This window comes from Dermacentor andersoni, chromosome 3, assembly GCF_023375885.2.
Source record: "Dermacentor andersoni chromosome 3, qqDerAnde1_hic_scaffold, whole genome shotgun sequence".
Taxonomy (NCBI): domain Eukaryota; kingdom Metazoa; phylum Arthropoda; class Arachnida; order Ixodida; family Ixodidae; genus Dermacentor; species Dermacentor andersoni.
In genome coordinates, this window is record NC_092816.1 from 88,644,928 (window position 1) to 88,661,721 (window position 16,794).

General features: G+C 46.5%; 1 protein-coding gene across 4 annotated transcripts in view; it reads right to left on the reverse strand.

Moving 5' to 3' along the window:
* Positions 1-7,126: 7,126 nt before the first annotated feature.
* Positions 7,127-16,794, reverse strand: part of SERCA (ATPase sarcoplasmic/endoplasmic reticulum Ca2+ transporting SERCA) — a 101,468-nt gene continuing 91,800 nt past the window's right edge. For 3 of the 4 annotated variants that reach the window (XM_050173123.3, XM_050173126.3, XM_050173124.3), the window contains exons 19-20: positions 11,813-11,884; positions 7,127-9,185 (exon numbers count right to left, since the gene is read on the reverse strand). In XM_050173123.3, the coding sequence (XP_050029080.1) occupies positions 9,154-9,185; positions 11,813-11,884 (104 nt within the window). In that variant the 3' untranslated portion in view covers positions 7,127-9,153. The remainder of the gene's footprint in view (positions 9,186-11,812; positions 11,885-16,794) is intronic. The other variant, XM_055067513.2, reaches the window with a different exon arrangement.

Below are 16,794 nucleotides of genomic sequence, written 5' to 3' on the forward strand. Positions count from 1 at the left end.
GGTGCGTTAAACAGTCACGTTTTAAACCAGTTTTGAGCGGTTATTTTTCACTGTCATTTATATAGGACATGCTCCAACTGGTCACCGTGTGAAGCAGTACAGTACTTGTTTCTTTCCAACTCCTGTGCTGTTGCAGCTTTGACCAACTTGGAATCTCGTGGCAGACTGCTTATTTTTGCCTTTAGGGCGACCGGTGCGGTAGTTTCGCTGCTATACACACAGTCTTTCACGTAGCCTCAAAAGAAAAAGTCCAGCGACCTTGCAGGCCAGGGTACAGGTCCATGCCAGCCAATCCACTGTACAAGAAGAAGCTTGTCGAGCCACGCACGAGACTGACTACTACACTCTAAAAACAGTTGCACCCTTTGGGGTGTATATTTGTCACACAACAATAATAGTACTTTTGTCTTGCTTGCTTTTCCTTTCTTGAAAATGCTGCGCTCGCTACATTCCTGCCGAGAATGCTCTGTCATGCTGGTAACGCACATGCCGTTTGTGACTTGGAAGTACTGGGCTCGCAGCGTTAAGCAAGAAAGGAAATGTGGCGAAGACAGATGATTACTGCTGTGTGGCAAATATGCACCCCAAAGGGTGCAACTGTTTTTCGAGTGTACACTCTTAAACAATATCGCACCCTTTGGGCCGTACCTTGACACACAACAATAATCGTCATCTGTTGTGCACCCATTTGCGTTCTTTAAAGGGGCACTAAAGGCAAATACTAAGTCGACATGGACTGTATAAATACCATTCCAGAAACCTCGCAACAGTTGTTTCGTGCCAAGAAAATACTTGCTTTACGAGAAAATTGCATCTGAAGGGTCCATATACTTTTCTCATAACTCAAATCTCCCGTCACCAAACCAGGGGAGTGGTGACGTTGCATACGGCATCACCACCCTTTAATGCCGTCGGTGAGTAAAGTGGCGCCCAATAGATGGCGGTACCAAGCCAAGACAGAGTGGCAGATTTGCCGCTGCAGCTGCTCTTTGGTGAAGTGGTGTAGACCGTCTGGGCATCCCGCGACACCACATGGAAGTTGAATTCTCTGATACTTGAAGTTTGTGCGAGTTTCACGAGCCAGCAAAACCAGCGCAGCTCTACACGATAACTACTGAAATGCGAAAGCATGGGCTTTGCGGAGTCAAGCGAAAACGGAACCTTTCGACCGTCCGCGTAGTGCCAGGGTTATCTTAATGAGTTCTTTTTTTTAAACTTAAAATAGAACTTGACAAGTAGAATTTTATTTCGTCTTAATATACAATGCAAAGATATTTTGTGCAAAGAGTGATTGAGTACTAGTGACAGAATTTAACTGAGGAGTGCTGTCATCATCGGGCAAGTACTTCAATGCCCCGGGGGAGTCTCTAATCATGTCCTGCATTTACCTCTATTTCTCGATAATTAAGGCTCTGTTCGCAATAATATTGATGCCTTCTCGAGGACTGATCTATGACTTTAGCTCGACCTAATATTTGCCTTTAGTTTCCCTGTGAGCGTGGTATACTTCCAAGTCACCTACAGCATGCGCGTTATCAGCATGACAGAGCATTTCGGACAGAAAAGTAGGGAGTGCAGCGTTTTCAAGAAAGGAAACGCAAGCAAGCCAGATGTTGATTTTTGATGTATGGCAAATATACACCCCAAAGGGTGTACCTTTGTATAACACTCTTAAAACGGTTGCACTCTTTGGGGTGTATATTTAAACCCGCAACAATAATCGTCATCTGCTTTGCTTGCGTTTCCTTTCTTGAAAACGCCGCGCCCGCTACTTTCCGGTCGGGAATGCTATGCCATGCAGATAACACGCAAGCTGTTCGTGAATGGGAAGTACTGGGCTCGCAGCGTTAATTAAAGAAAGGAAACGCGTCAAGACAGATGACGATTACTGTTGTGGGACAAGGTAAGCCCCAAAGGGTGTACTTTTTTTAGGAGTGCATCTTTAAGAGTGCTTTTAAGAAGCATAACAGAGCATTCTCGACAGGGAAGTAGCGAGCGCAGCGTTTTCAAGGAAGGAAACGCAAGAAAGACAGATGATTATTGCGTGGCCAATATACATTCTAAAGAGTGTACATTTGCTTGCGCTCTTAGAAAAATTTACACCCTTTGAGGTTTATCTTGTCCCGACGATAATCGTCATCCGTCTTGCCTGCGTTTCCTTTCTCTAACGCGGCGAGCCCGGTACTTCCCAGTCACGAACGGCATGCGCGTTATCAGTGTGACGCAGCATTCTCGACAGGAAAGTAGCGAGCGCCGAGTTTCAAGAAAGGAAACGCAAGCAAGGCAGATGACGATTATCGTTGTGGGACAAATATACACCCCAAAGGGTGCAACCGTTTTAAGAGTGTAAGCAATGTTTACACCCTTTGAGTCGTATCTTGCCACGCAACGATAAACGTCATCTGTCTTGTCTGCATTTCCTTTCTTTAACGCTGCGAGCCCATTTGCCACACAACACTCTACACTCTAAGAACAGTTTACACCCTTTGGCGGGCCCCTTCTGCCACACAACGATAATCGTCATCTGCCTTGATGCGTTTCCATTCTTGAAAACTCCGCGCCCGCTATTTTGCTGTCGGAAATGCTATCATGCTGACAACGCGCATGGCGTTCGTTACTGGAAAGTACCGGGCTCGCAGCGGTAAAGAAAGGAAACGCATCAAGGCAGGTGACGATTATCGTTGTGTGGCAGAAGGGGCACGCCAAAGGGTGTAAACTGTTCTTAGAGTGTAATTAAGCAACGTTTACACCCTTTGAGTCGTATCTTACCACACAACAATAAACGTCATCTGTCTTGCCCGCGTTTCCTTTCTCTAATGCTGCGAGCCCGGTACTTCCCAGTCACGAATTGCGTGCGCGTTATCAGTGTGACGCAGCATTCTCGACAGGAAAGTAGCGAGCGCCGAGTTTTCAAGAAAGGAAACGCAAGCAGGGCAAATGACGATTATCGTTGTGGGACAAATATACACCCAAAAGGGTACAACCGTTTTAAGAATGTAAGAAAAGTTTACACCCATTAAGTCGTATCTTGCCACACAACGATAATCGTCATCTGTCTTGCCCGCGTTTCCTTTCTTTAACGCCGCAAGCCCGGTACTTCCCAGTAACGAACGGCATGCGCGTTATCAGCATGACATAGCATTCCCGACAGGAAAGTAACGGGCGCGGCTTTTTTCAAGAAAGGAAACGCAAGCAGGGCAGATGACGATTATCGTTGTGGGACAAATATACACCCAAAAAGGTGCAACCGTTTTAAGAGTGTAAGAAAAGTTTACACCCTTTGAGTCGTATCTTGCCACACAACGATAATCGTCATCTGTCTTGCCCGCGTTTCCTTTCTTTAACGCCGCAAGCCCCGTACTTCCCAGTAACGAACGGCATGCGCGTTATGAGCATTGCATAGCATTCCCGACAGGAAAGTAGCGGGCGCGGCTTTTTTCAAGAAAGGAAACGCAAGCAAGGCAGATGACGATTATTGTTGTGTGGCAGATATACACCCCAAAGGGTGCAAATTTTTCTTAGAGCGTTGCGTGCACGTGGCAAAGGGGTGTAATTTTGCTTAAGAGTGTGTCTTGCCCGCATTTCCTTTCTTTAACGCTGCGAGCCCGGTACTTCCAAGTCGCGAACGGCATATGCGCGTTATCAGCATGATAGAGCATTGTCGACAGGAAAGTAACGAGCGCAGCGTTTTCAAGGAAGGAAACGGAAGAAAGACTGATGACAATTACACTGAGCAGTTTACACCCTTTGGCGTGCCCCTTCTGCCACACAACCAATATCGTCATCTGCCTTGATGCGTTTCCTTTCTTTAACGCTGCGAGCTCGGAACTTTCCAGGAACGAACGGCACGCGCGTTATCAGCATAGAACAGTTTACACCCTTTGGAGTGCCCCTTCTGATAACACGCGTGCCGTTCGTTACTGGAAAGTTCTGGGCTCGCAGCGTTAAAGGAAACGCATCAAGGCAGATGACGATTATTGTTGCGTGGCAGAAGGGGCACGCCAAAGGGTGTAAACTGTTCTTACACTCTTAAAACGGTTGCACCCTTTGGGGTGTATATTTGTCCCACAACAATAATCGTCGTCTGCCTTGCTTGCGTTTCCTTTCTTGAAACTCGGCGCTCGCTACTTTCCTGTCGAGAATGCTGCGTCACACTGATAACGCGCATGCCGTTCGTGACTGGGAAGTACCGGGCTCGCAGCGTTAAAGAAAGGAAACGCGGGCAAGACAGATGACGATTATTGTTGTGGGACAATATACACCCCAAAGGGTGTAAATTTTTTTAAGAGTGTAGAGTGTATCGTTGTGTACACCCCAAAAGGCGTAAATTTGTTTAAGAGTGTAGGGTGTCCTCCAATATGCCGTATTCGGAATATGTAGCTTGGCTGCCTTCCTCTTGTCGTCGTGCGATGGCCCCAGAGCCAGGATCATTCTACGCTCTAAGAACGGTTTACACCCTTTGGCTTGCCCCTTCTGCCACACAAAAATAATCGTCATCTGCCTTGATGTGTTTCCTTTCTTTATCGCTGCAAGCCCGGAACTTTCCAGTGACGAACGGCACGCGCGTTATCAGAAGGGGCACTCCAAAGGGTGTAAACTGTTCTATGCTGATAACGCGCGTGCCGTTCGTTACTGGAAAGTTCCGGGCTTGCAGCGATAAAGAAAGGAAACACATCAGGGCAGATGACGATTATTTTTGTGTGGCAGAAGGGGCAAGCCAAAGGGTGTAAACTGTTCTTAGAGTGTATCTTTCAGATTATTTGTGAAGGGCATAACTGTCTCCTTGAAGAGCAGGTCACCGGCGTGTTATTGTTGAGATATCCCCTTATTATCTACGCGCCTGACGCGTCAAGTAAAAATGATTTACCTAATCGACAACGGCATAAGCTGGCCGTACAGATCCGCCAAAACGCATTAGATGGTCATAGCCAGCGCAAGGTTTGTTTTTATTGCTAAAGGGAACAAAGGGAACGTACGTTCCGGGCGTGCCTATCTACAGAAGATGAGTGCGCAAGATTACAGTCCCAAGTGCGCCTTCACGGTTTCCCGGCTTCGAAATCCCCTCCCCCCTCTCTACAGCTCCGCTACGCTCATCAATGCGGCAGCGGCGCGTTCTCGTGATTCCGCAATCATCACAAAGCGTCAAGCCCTGTATCGAGCTGCCGCCGCTAGTGATATTTCGCTTGGGAGCGCTTGAGTAGCGGCGCGTGAGCGCGTATCTATTTCGTATTTTGGATGTTTCGCGCGCTTTTGTTTTTCGTCACCTGAGGCCACCACAACGAAACTGCCGGACCATTCATTAATAAAGTTTCTTCTAACGAGGTAAAACTGAGCACGACAAAAATGCTTGATTCGGAGGTTATTTGAGGTGCCCTCCAACTTTGCAATTGATATATTGTGATTCAAGCAATAACTAAAAAGTTCACTCATTAAAAACAATTAATACTTCGTGATGAAAAGAAATACTGGCTGTAAATACACACGACTACGGCTACTATGCAGTCGGTACGATTTCTCTAGAGCTCTTGGGTTCTTTTAAAAAATCTTCGTCCACGACACCCAATATATATGGCGTTCGACTCGCAGTTAATTTTCGTCGGCAGTGCTTGGGACGTCACTTGCGCTGATTTCAAAATAATTGCGTTGTTTGGCGCAAACGTTACTGCTTAGTAGCAGGGGTTGTATTCTAAGTCAATTACATGGGTATTCCCCATTTGAGTGGCGTGAGCACGCTGGATAGTGATGGATGTACTGCCCGCTGGCCCAATCGCCCAATCGGCGTCCGTTGAATGCGATATGCAGGGTGTCCTAGAAGCCTTTCCCTGATTACAACCATGCAGAAGGCAGAAAATATGACACATACTCATGTTTTATCTTTAATGGCATGTCACATATTCAAGTTTTTGTGTATACATACTATTTGGATGCAACATTTCCGGGAAGATTAATCGGCCGTGGTGGCCCCCAGCCAGTCACCGGACATAACACCACTGGATGTCTTCCTTTGAGGTTATGTCAATTAGGGACCAGGTTTACCAAACAGCAGTGGACGATGTCGCAGCATTACGGCGCAGAATTATTGACGTCATAACACCCACCCCTCACGAAATATGTTTACCAACACATGGCTGGAATTGGAATATCGTCTGGATATCCTTCGGGCTACGAATGGCGCACACGTCGAAATTCATTGTGTGCGTGTACATAAAAAATTGAATACGTTCAGCTGCTCTTCAAGACAAAAGATGCGTGTCTATGTGCTATATTTTCTGCCTTCTGCATGTTTGCAACCAGGGATAGACTTCTGGGACACCTGTATATATCAACGAAAGTGATCGACCGACAACTCGTACCGCTCCACCTGGAAGCAACTATCGACTGCACAAATATGGATGCCGCAATCGTGATGGACGGAGTAGCAGCAATTGGTCTTGTTATGTAGGTGGAAATCGGGGGAAGTGAACAATTGCTTCGCACTGTAACTGCCTAGAATTACGGCCGACACCTGAATGGCTGCCAAGAGAGGGCGGTTGGGGAATATGAGTAAAGATGAGGGTAAGAGAGAGGATGGATAGCCCGAGCAAAATGAGGCTACATACTTATAGATCACGACTAAGTATTATAGTTCCACATTAGTTCACGTGTCACACACGTTGCAGCGGCTGCAAAGGAAGGTGCAGCCTTTCCTATAGCATATGTGTGGCAAGTTTGTGGCTTTCGTCTTTGTCTGCCACTGTGCGACATTTCAGCTGACAATCGGCGAAGCAACCGTACTTTGATTCGTAGCGCCTTTGCTTCCATATTCATATGAAGCCACTACGACCCGGTCGTGGTGGGTCAGAGCTTGACGCGTGTAAAGGGCTGGTATGTGCAGGCCTTTTACCCCGGAATCTAGGAAAGGCCAACTCCGTGACTTCCCTCATTTTCGTTGGAGCCGCCACTTTGCCTTCCTTTACGCGATTAGACCGAAGTGAAATCCCTTTAAATAAGTCGTTCACTCACTTCGAAAAGCCGTTCAGCAGCAGTGCTACATCGTGCTCACCTGAATCTCTTTGAAGGCTCTCGAGATGACTCTTGAAAGCAGGTTTCCCTTGACATACGCAAGGAATGCAGTGAAGCACACGAAGACGTTTAGAGGAGTCGTGTTTTATTTTCTCTATTATGGTACACGGTTGACCTCCGTCCACACCGGTCTGTACAAAACGGTCTCTTTCCCATTCCGATCGAGGAGGAGGGGGCAGGGGCAAATGTGTAGTGGTGGTGGTGGCAAGAGGGTGGGGGTCGGTGGTGGCGGTGGGACGTGGACACACAGAGCTAACATATATCACAAGTGGTCGAGAGACGAGTGAAAGTCCGCGGGAACGAAGGACGTGTACATCGACATGGTGCGCTACGCGACGGCCGGCCCGTTTTAGTTTTGCTTGTCAGCGCGCGCCGTCCGTCGCCTCCCTTTTCCCTCCTCCTTGGGTCTCTGTTAATCTCAATAATAACTCGTTCGCAAAGCAAAGGGCACCGAACAAGGGGCGCGTACACGATGTGCATGTATACCCGAGGCGAGAGAAAACCGCGCGCCTCACCTTATGCACGTAGTCGTGCTCTTTTATCGCATACGTGCAACGAGCGTGATCTATCGCGAATGGAGGGCAAACCTTGCCGTCTGCGCCGAGGCCTCCGAGACGACCGCCACGGAAACCTACCATTGCCTTCCGTTTTTTTTTTTTTTTTTCTCGAGCACTTTTCGTTTGTGGTCGGCTCCTCCGAGTCGCGGTGCATGCAAAGCCTTCTGCGACCGCTGGGCGGCAATTTTTACAAGTCATGCGCTCACGACGAGGCAACGGTCGTCCTCCATCATTCCCCCACGTTTTCCTTCCCCCGCCCCCCCCCCAACTCCCTCGATTCCCAGACTAGGCCGGCTTTACTGCCATCGCTTGCGGTGCACTTCTACCGTCATGCACTTCCGATGAAGAATATATATCTACCTTCCTTTTTACTTTCACGCGAAGTAGCACATCAACATAATACGCCAGATCTGTCATGTACACACGATCAAACAGCGAGGAAAAAAAAACAAAAATGTGTAAGACGACCACGAAAGGAGGCTCAACTATACAACAGAAGTGAGCAAGATGAAAAAAAAAAAAAAAGAGTCATTTCGAACATCCCTACGTTGACAATCCACAACACGTGCAGTAAAGTGGTACACGTACCATACTTTTTTTTTCTGCCGAAAATGCCGCTCTCTCGGTTTTAAATTAACATAAGTGGTGGGCACACACACATAGGAGAAAGAAAGGATACAGGAACTGGGAATGAGATGGTACACGTGATGGCTGTGCGTTCCGACGACCGTCGTTTCTTTTTTTTATTCCCGGCAGAGCTCACACGACGAGCTTTCCTCAAACCAACGCCGTCCGAAGCTCTTCGCAGCTTTGTTTACATATGTATATATTTTTTTTGTTCGGGCTCGTGTTTTTTCTTGGAATGGTGGGTGCGGCCGGCGCGCAACTTGCAGGCGACGCCCACGCATAGCAGACGAAAACTGCGCCCGCTATGGAGGGGGGCACGGCCGACACCACCACATTTAGTTAGTTCCGTATCCTATAAAGATCATTATATTAACGAATTCCTATATTGCACACCCGGGGAAAAAAAATGGGTCTCTGAACACGGGCACGGAGCCTCGGCATAGACATTTAAAACTCGAGAAAGGCCACACAAATGAAATAAACAAGGGATGTGTGCGTTAACTTTTTTGGATGAAACCGTACACGGCACGCGCCTGACGTCTGCTACGTGCGTGTTTTCTTCTTGGGATACATAAAACGCGCCTTACATTGCAATGTCAAGAACTGTAAGAAAGCTCTGGGAGCATAGAAACAGAAAAAAAAAACAAGGAAAAAGGAGAAGGGACTGACCGGAGAAATACGAAAAAAAAAAAAAAAACAGGACCAGAGAGGAAAAGTTGAATTCACCGCTAACGAGAACATGCACTACTACAAGTTTCTGAGGTCACACAATTCACTAACGAAGAGAGTTGTTCACGTTTTCCTCGCACGGCTGGAGTCTTCTCATAGTCGCCCAACAGTTCGTGCAAAGTAGGGGGGCGCGCACCATTTTTCATTTCGTTGGCTTTGTTTTTCCCCCCTTGTCCGTCTAGTTCTTCTTCTTCTGGACTTCGGGGGCAACTGTGGGACGAGTGAACAGGGGGGAGAGAGAAAAAAAGAAGAAGAAAAGGAACACAAAACTAAAGCACTGAAACCAAACAAAACACGTACGCTACGAACTGAAAATACCAAGAGTTGTAAAGTGCATGCGCAACTGAGAGAAATGTAATGAGGAAAAACTGAAGAGAGCAAAGCAGGAAAGGCGTAGTGCAGACAAAGAATTAAAAAATCGCTTCCTCTCTGGTAAGCGCTGCTACATAAAGCACGTATCATTTCAGTCGGCAGGGCGCTGCTTGAATAAAGCATAAGCCGCAAACATATGCGCGCTAAGGGTGGTAGGAAATTTTCTGGCTAGCCAAACTGCTTGCTTGGCTGTGACAACCCAAGCGAAGCGTATTTAATTCCGGCTTATTCAGCGTGACGTCGCCCGCGGTATCATCAAGGAGGAGTGGGACTCGCTTTTGCGTAGCCCCGCTCTAGAAAAGCAAATCCTGGCCGTCCGGCGTGCCCGCGACCGGGCCGGTGGGCTAGACCTGCCGGTCCCGACGTGGGACTAGCCGGGTGCGCGATAGCCACGCATATATATATATATATATATATATATATATATATATATATATATATATATATATATATATATATATATATATACACACACACACACACACACACACACACACACACCGGTGAAAGCCGATACCCACAACTGCATTATAGTAGGCATACATGTTTAAAACACGACTGTACCGTTCGGATGGATGCGCTTCTGAAGGTTAATCCAGCTCGTGAAGGGGTTGCATTCGCATCATGCAAGTCTGTTGCTACGGTGCGCACCGTAGCCACGCGTGCGCTAATCCTCGAAAAAAGAAAAGTGCATTCCGTTCGTACGTAACGCTTCCACTTTCGATTCACACAGCGAGCGCGGCCGGATAGCATTGCGATCAAGGGTACTGTTAGGAACACGACGTCGAAACACGCACCCGCGTTTCCAGACAGCTGCGAGTCATTCGCAGTCGCACAACCGTTTCCTCCGCAAATAATGCGGCGGGTATCGGCCCACTCGGCGCGTACGCTTCGCGATCGTAAACGCTGATAGTAAAACGAGCGCCTCCGCCATTCGTCCGCCGCACGGATAAGAGACACGCGCCAACGCTATCACAGTTCAAAGTCGACCGAGTTGAACTTCATTGCGGCCATAACGCGAACAGCTGCACTGCGTGGCTTCCGCGCAAGGAGCGATCGCGATCGACACTACTACCACCGTTGCTGAAGTGGCGTCGCGCGCGATCGCTCGTGCCCACCGCTGCATGGGGCGGAACCAATTTATTTTGTACGCCTACTGTCGATGCTGACGCCAAGTACCTTACCTTTCGCAGCAGCAGCAACATGGCCACAGAAACTGGTATTGACCACAGATAAAGGGTCTTGCAGTCTCACTCGAATCGAACACTCGCATAAAGCGAATTATCCTTTATATCGAACACGTGAAACTTGTTGACCAATACTCGTGTAAAATAACTTCCTCATAAATCGGGCCTTCTGCTGCCTGCGCCATAAGCCGCTTACATGCCACAAACGCTGCGTAAAGGGGTGTTCTCTCTTTTTTTTTCATACTTTCTTAAAGTGAACTGGAGCAGTTCTACTCTATCCCTCACATCGAGAACATTGTTTTTAGGGAGGCTCAGAAACGGTTCATCGAAAAGGCTGCCTACAACGTGCATTTTAAATGGACTTCTTTCTCTCCTTTCTCTACTGTAGACAAAAAATCTGTATACAAGAAATACCACTATAGTTTGTGTAGACTCGCAAGAGGAGAGTTTGGGAAAAAGACTGGGACGCAAGCTCGTTTGCTATAATCAAGTTTGGTTGTACAAGCTAACTAAACCTTACATGGCACACTAACTGCTGTTAAGTTGTACCTCTGTTAGTCTACCACCAGTTATGTAGATTTACAAGACAAACCTAACAGCATTTACATATGCATTTGCTATGGTTAACAAAATAAGTGGTTAGGTTTCTCATGTAACATTACATAACTGCATCAGGCCCTAAGAGCTTATAGTTAACATGCCTGTTTAACCGATGTGCATTCAGGGCTTGAGAAATATGATTAGTTTCACCAGTCTGCCTCCAGGCTCCTCACAATCATTCCCTATGTTCATGAAAATTTTCTACTTTCATGGCCAGTGTAACGCAGTAATGAGTGGGCTACCATCAATGTTCAGCAACCTTCACGACCAGCTACTAGTCGCTTTTATACAACACTGGTAGATCACATAAGCATGCAGAAGGCACGTAAGTTTTTTTTTACTGGAACCCGTAGATTTACCATACCATCAGTGTATCTTTGCAAAAATATAAAGGGCGAAAGATGGGTTCACACTTTCCATAGCAAAACTAAGTTACCAGGTGCCCTAGTATATGCAAATCTTCAGAATTCACTGCCATCACATCGATAGGTAGCCCACACACACGAAGCATACATGGCCTTTCATGAAAAGCAGCAGAGAGAAAAAGAGGAGGAACAAAGCGCAGAAACAGCACAGCAGGAGACATAATGCTTGCAGTCAGAGACAGAGTGGGTGTCGAAGGAGAAGTGTAAGGTGCTAAAATCCTAAGGACAAACTGGGATGAACTCTGGGCTGTACCTGGGCCAGTCATGCATTTCTTCCTTGGAGGGGGCATAGCGGGACGCGTGCGGTATGCACTCTGATCCGATGCTGTTAGAACAAACGAGCGAAGAAAAAAACCAAACAACCCAGGTGATTCACGAGCAGCTGTCAAGGCACACCCCTCACCACAAGGTCTGGCGACCACCTCTTCTCGACCAACCTGGCCGATGGGGGGGTAGGCACTGTCGTGACAAACGTACACTCCATAATGGAAAGCTTATGCATCTCATTAAATGGCAAAAGCAAAATTAAGCAGCAAATACTACACAAAGAATCTGCCGATCGACATATACATTTCTGCTGCTGGACTACCAGCACTTGTCACAAAACACTGCAAGTTTGTGCTCACAATGGCAGGTAACCAGCAAACCTGCACCTCACAATATTAGCTATAGCTTCCCCTGTAACTAACACAGTTATACAGGGTCCTGAGTATTTCACTGTGCCTGTTCGAAAAAACATTTTGCACTCACCACTGCACTGTTGTTGCTCAAATTTTGCAGCAAGATCGCACTTTGGAGTGCATCTCATTTATTATAACACTCGGCACAGTTAACTGCCTGGTTTTTTAAGAAAAAATTTCAAATTTGCTGCGCATATGGGGATGCAAGCTGCTGCCGCGATGGCGCAAGCATAAACTTCTGTCGCTGCTTGCTGTCAGCTGCCGAAAGCAGCGTTTCAGGGAGGGCAGTCGCCTGTTCCAGGAGCGGATAACACGTGGCAGTGCTAGGTGTTGTACTAAACAACACAGACTCCAAAATAAGATCCTTCTGCAAAATTTGAGCAAGAGCAGTGCAGTGGTGAGCGCAAAATCATTTTTTCAAACTCGCGCAGTAAAATACTCGGGACCCTGTAGATGTCACTAATGGCATTGTAGCCCCCAGATGTGTTGGTACAGCAACATGCGCATTTCACTGGCAACTTTCAACACAGAAGTTAAAAGATGGGTAATATTTCATCCACAGTGAGTTGCACATGGGGACGGGCAATATTTTTGGTCAAACGTTTAATTCACAGGCACTAAACTTTGTAAAACGTGAAATCTGCATGTAAGCTCAGACACAAGTGGGAGCTGCCTTCAGGACCAGTTCACTGCAAACTGCAGGTCACTCACTAAAAAAAAAGTCAGCCTTTTCTAAAAATCAAGCCACCTCAGTGGTTTCAACAACAATGCCACATCACTTAGTCCCCCTTTTTAGCCAGATGCATAAACTTTCGCAGCAACATGGAGTTTAGCAAGCTTTTAGTAAGCGTGCCCCGATTTACGCCTGCAGCTTTGACGACACCAGTGTTTGGTCGAAAAGAAGCCGCTGCCGCATGCCACTAGAAAAGCATTCTACGTTCAGGCCCATGCACCAGCAAACACCGCACTAGCATTTACCCAATTGATGCAAGCAAACTCTTCAAAGGATCGGATGCTGCACACTTGTACAAGACAGGTAAACAAACAGTGCTTCACGTCAGACAACACTGACAAAATCTGTGCCCACTATACGCAAGCTGCAACATAACTGCAAACTAGCTCAGCTGCACACAAATTCTCTGAACAAAGAAGCCATGAGGTAAAAAGAATGCGTTATTCTAAAAAAAGAAAAAAAAAAAGAAAGACAGTCAATGCAATATCTTGCACGGCAAGACACTCGGTATTTTTATCATTTACAGGGCGCTAATGAAATATGTGCAGACAATCTGCGCACAAGTATCAGGACATGGTTAAACAAGCTTGGTTAATAAATAAGTGTGTCGGAACGAAACGAAAACAAAAAAACGTTTTTCACCATAACAAAAATGTAAGTGAAACATTACTTATTTTGTTCTGAAGTGAAACCGAAATATTTATCGGTTATTGGTTCAAGGGGAAAGCTAGCAATCCGAAACTGACGTCGAGCAACGCCAGCATTAGAGTGCATCTTGGGGGTTCGCATAAGCACGCATCTCAGGCAGGGATAGTGCAAGCAGTAGTTGATCGAGCGCTCCACTAATCCAAGCGGGCCATTCAGTGCACTAGCAGATCGGCATCATAACAAGACCCAGAGCTTGTGGACTGAAGAGCTTATTTAGTTTTCTACGGGTACAACAAAAGTTGTACCATTCATTTATGCTCACTTATTCACTTATTGAGAAAGCATTTATTATCATTACATTGTTTTGAAAATTCTTGGATGAGAACCAAAACCATTATTAACTGTTATGGCAAATTTTTTTTCGTTACAGAGCAAACCCGGAACTGAACTTTTTTTCACCGGTACAAAACTGAAACCAGAACGAAATTTTTTTTTCCGATACCCTGCTACATAACGTAATACTGTCAGGAATATCCGAGCCAAATATTCACTGGGAGCCTAGTTTCACACAAAGTACTGCCTGCTTCTCCTTCTTAATTTCCCAAAATCAAGTACTTAAGCACTTGCCCAGTGCTTTCTCTTTTAGCACACCAAGAACTGCTAGATTAAAAAAAATATATACAGAATGCTATGCAGCACGCGGGTCAACACATCTATGCAACAGCAAAGGCGTGAAGTTAGATTGCGACCAGCTATCACTGGAAAACAAACTACCAGCAACCCGAATGTACAGCATAAAACTTAAGCTCTACAATGTCTCAAGCACAAGTGTGGGCACCTAGATATGCAAATTACCTCTATTGTCACGACTATTATGTTCTGAAAGCTTTTGTGGTGACCAACACGGCAGAAAATGAACAAGCAAATGAACACCTAAGCATACAGTTCTGTACAGTTCAAGAATGTCGTCTCATTATTAAGAGCACACACCCCAAAACCATTCTGCATGCAAATCGCCGCAGCACTCGAAGACTCACCTTTGCTAACACAATGTGGGGAAGCATACAGGCAAGTTAGCGAGGCACGGCTTGCTTCCCTTAAGTCTGTATAGTCTTTATCTTATGCTGATCCTCAATGTAACCGACAACCAACCATCACCTGGGTTGTGCATGCTAATTACATCAGCATGCACAACAATGGAATTACCAAGCATTGACTCATGCAGACATGTCAGTGGTGCTGTCCCCCCACCACCCCCACCTGCCAAACCGTTAGAAAAATGAAGAGGTACAGTCAACGCTGATTTCTGCAAGCAGAATTCGTTAATGTGTTTTCATGTTCCCATCACCTGCGTTTTCATGTTCAAAACCCCGCCATGCTCTTTCCCTTTTCTTTGTTTATTTACAGACTCCTGATGTCGACAACAAATTTTTTCTTGAACATGCCTGAATTTCGGTGAGGCAGGATCGAACTGTAAACATTTTTATAGTCTTCTACATATCATCCGTATAGTGTTATCAAAAATGTCTTATAACATGGTTCTACGATATAATTAAGAAATAACCTGTTCATAACTAGCACAACAGCTACCAGTATGCGGCCACATCCTTGAGTGCCGTCCCTAAGCTGCACAATGCATTCGTGTCAACGGGTATCGCAAACTGGCATGCACACACACTCACACACACGCACACAGACCAAAGAAAAATATAAACAAAAAAAGAACACCAGAAACGAGACAGAAAAAGAAACCCCCAAGCAAGGTGCGAGAGCGGCAAGTCTGGAAGGCAACATGCCCCGCAGCATGCAGTCGACAGCAGTGCCGAGAACCACCACCAATTCACCCAACAACTGACGAAGACCACGGTATGCAGGCTGCAGTACACACTTCGTTAATTAAAAGGCGCCAAACAAGGTAACCGAGCACCTGTCTGCACAGACCCTTGCTTGCGTGAGGCTAGCCAAACTGCGCAAGGACGAAGTTTGCTCGCGTCGTTTTCGCACCAAGCTTCCTACAAGAAACAACTCAACAAAGACAACAACAAGGGGGTCAAAAAAGTAGTTTTTTTTTCTTTTTCTTCCATCTCGGCTTTATTGATGCCACTTGTTTCTGTCTCCTCTTTTCAAGCCCATTGCTCACTTTTTTTTCCCATTCGGTGTGTCATAAAAAAAATAAAAGACAAAAAGCACTCCACACAGTGTCTTAGGTCTGTTGCACTTTCACAATAACAAAAATTTAGGTGAAAAAAAAGAAAAAGTCAGACAAACAGCGAGGTTGACGAAACAGATTCGGCGCAGCCGCTACATGATGCCACAAAGCAAGGAAAAAAAAACACGACGAGCACGGGAAACGAGACGAACAGAAAAAGAAGAGCTGACTGCTTCCCAACAATGCGGCACACACAACAAACTCTTCTGTACACAAAGCTGCCACCACTTCTTGTCCTCTCCAAAGCCACAGCAGCAGCAGCAGCAGCAGAAGCAGCACCAGCAATGAACAATGCGAAAAACCGGCGCACGGCCAAGGCTTCTCGAAATCTATCAAACTCAACAAAAAACGTTGCAAACCGGAGCATGGAAACACCCGTCGCGCTGCGAACAATTAAATGGCGATGCCAACAAGACCAGATCACACTTCAGCCAGAGGTTTTCCTCCTACCTTCATTGTGCAGCAACAGTCAGAGGGAAAAAAAAGAACGAAAGACGAATGGATCAGAGACTGGGCTACCCAGTTCTGTGGCAAACGTACAGCAAGGATACGCAGATTCGTGTGGAGAGCGAGACAGCTGTGACAGCGCACATTCCGGCCTTCAAAACAAGCTTCCATTGGCTATTTACAAGGCAAACCATACAACGAGGGACAAATCCAGACCCCCTGTTGTGACCCCAAAGGCAACCCACCCAACCACTGAAGCTAAAAATGAAAGCTCCCTGCGCTGCCTAGATAGCATTTGAAGACTCACTTTAAGGCTAGCCACTAGGACATCGAGAGATTGCGCCGGAGAGATGGAGAGAGACAACGAAAGACTGCATGCCGCAGCAGCAGCACCATCTCCTCCTCCTCCCAGAAAACACTGAAGTTCTTTCTGTCGCACAAGCACGTGCTACAGCTAAGACCAGTCACACCAGTAACGAGGCCCCTCAAATCCAGCCAATTTCAGGCGGCAGCTGCAC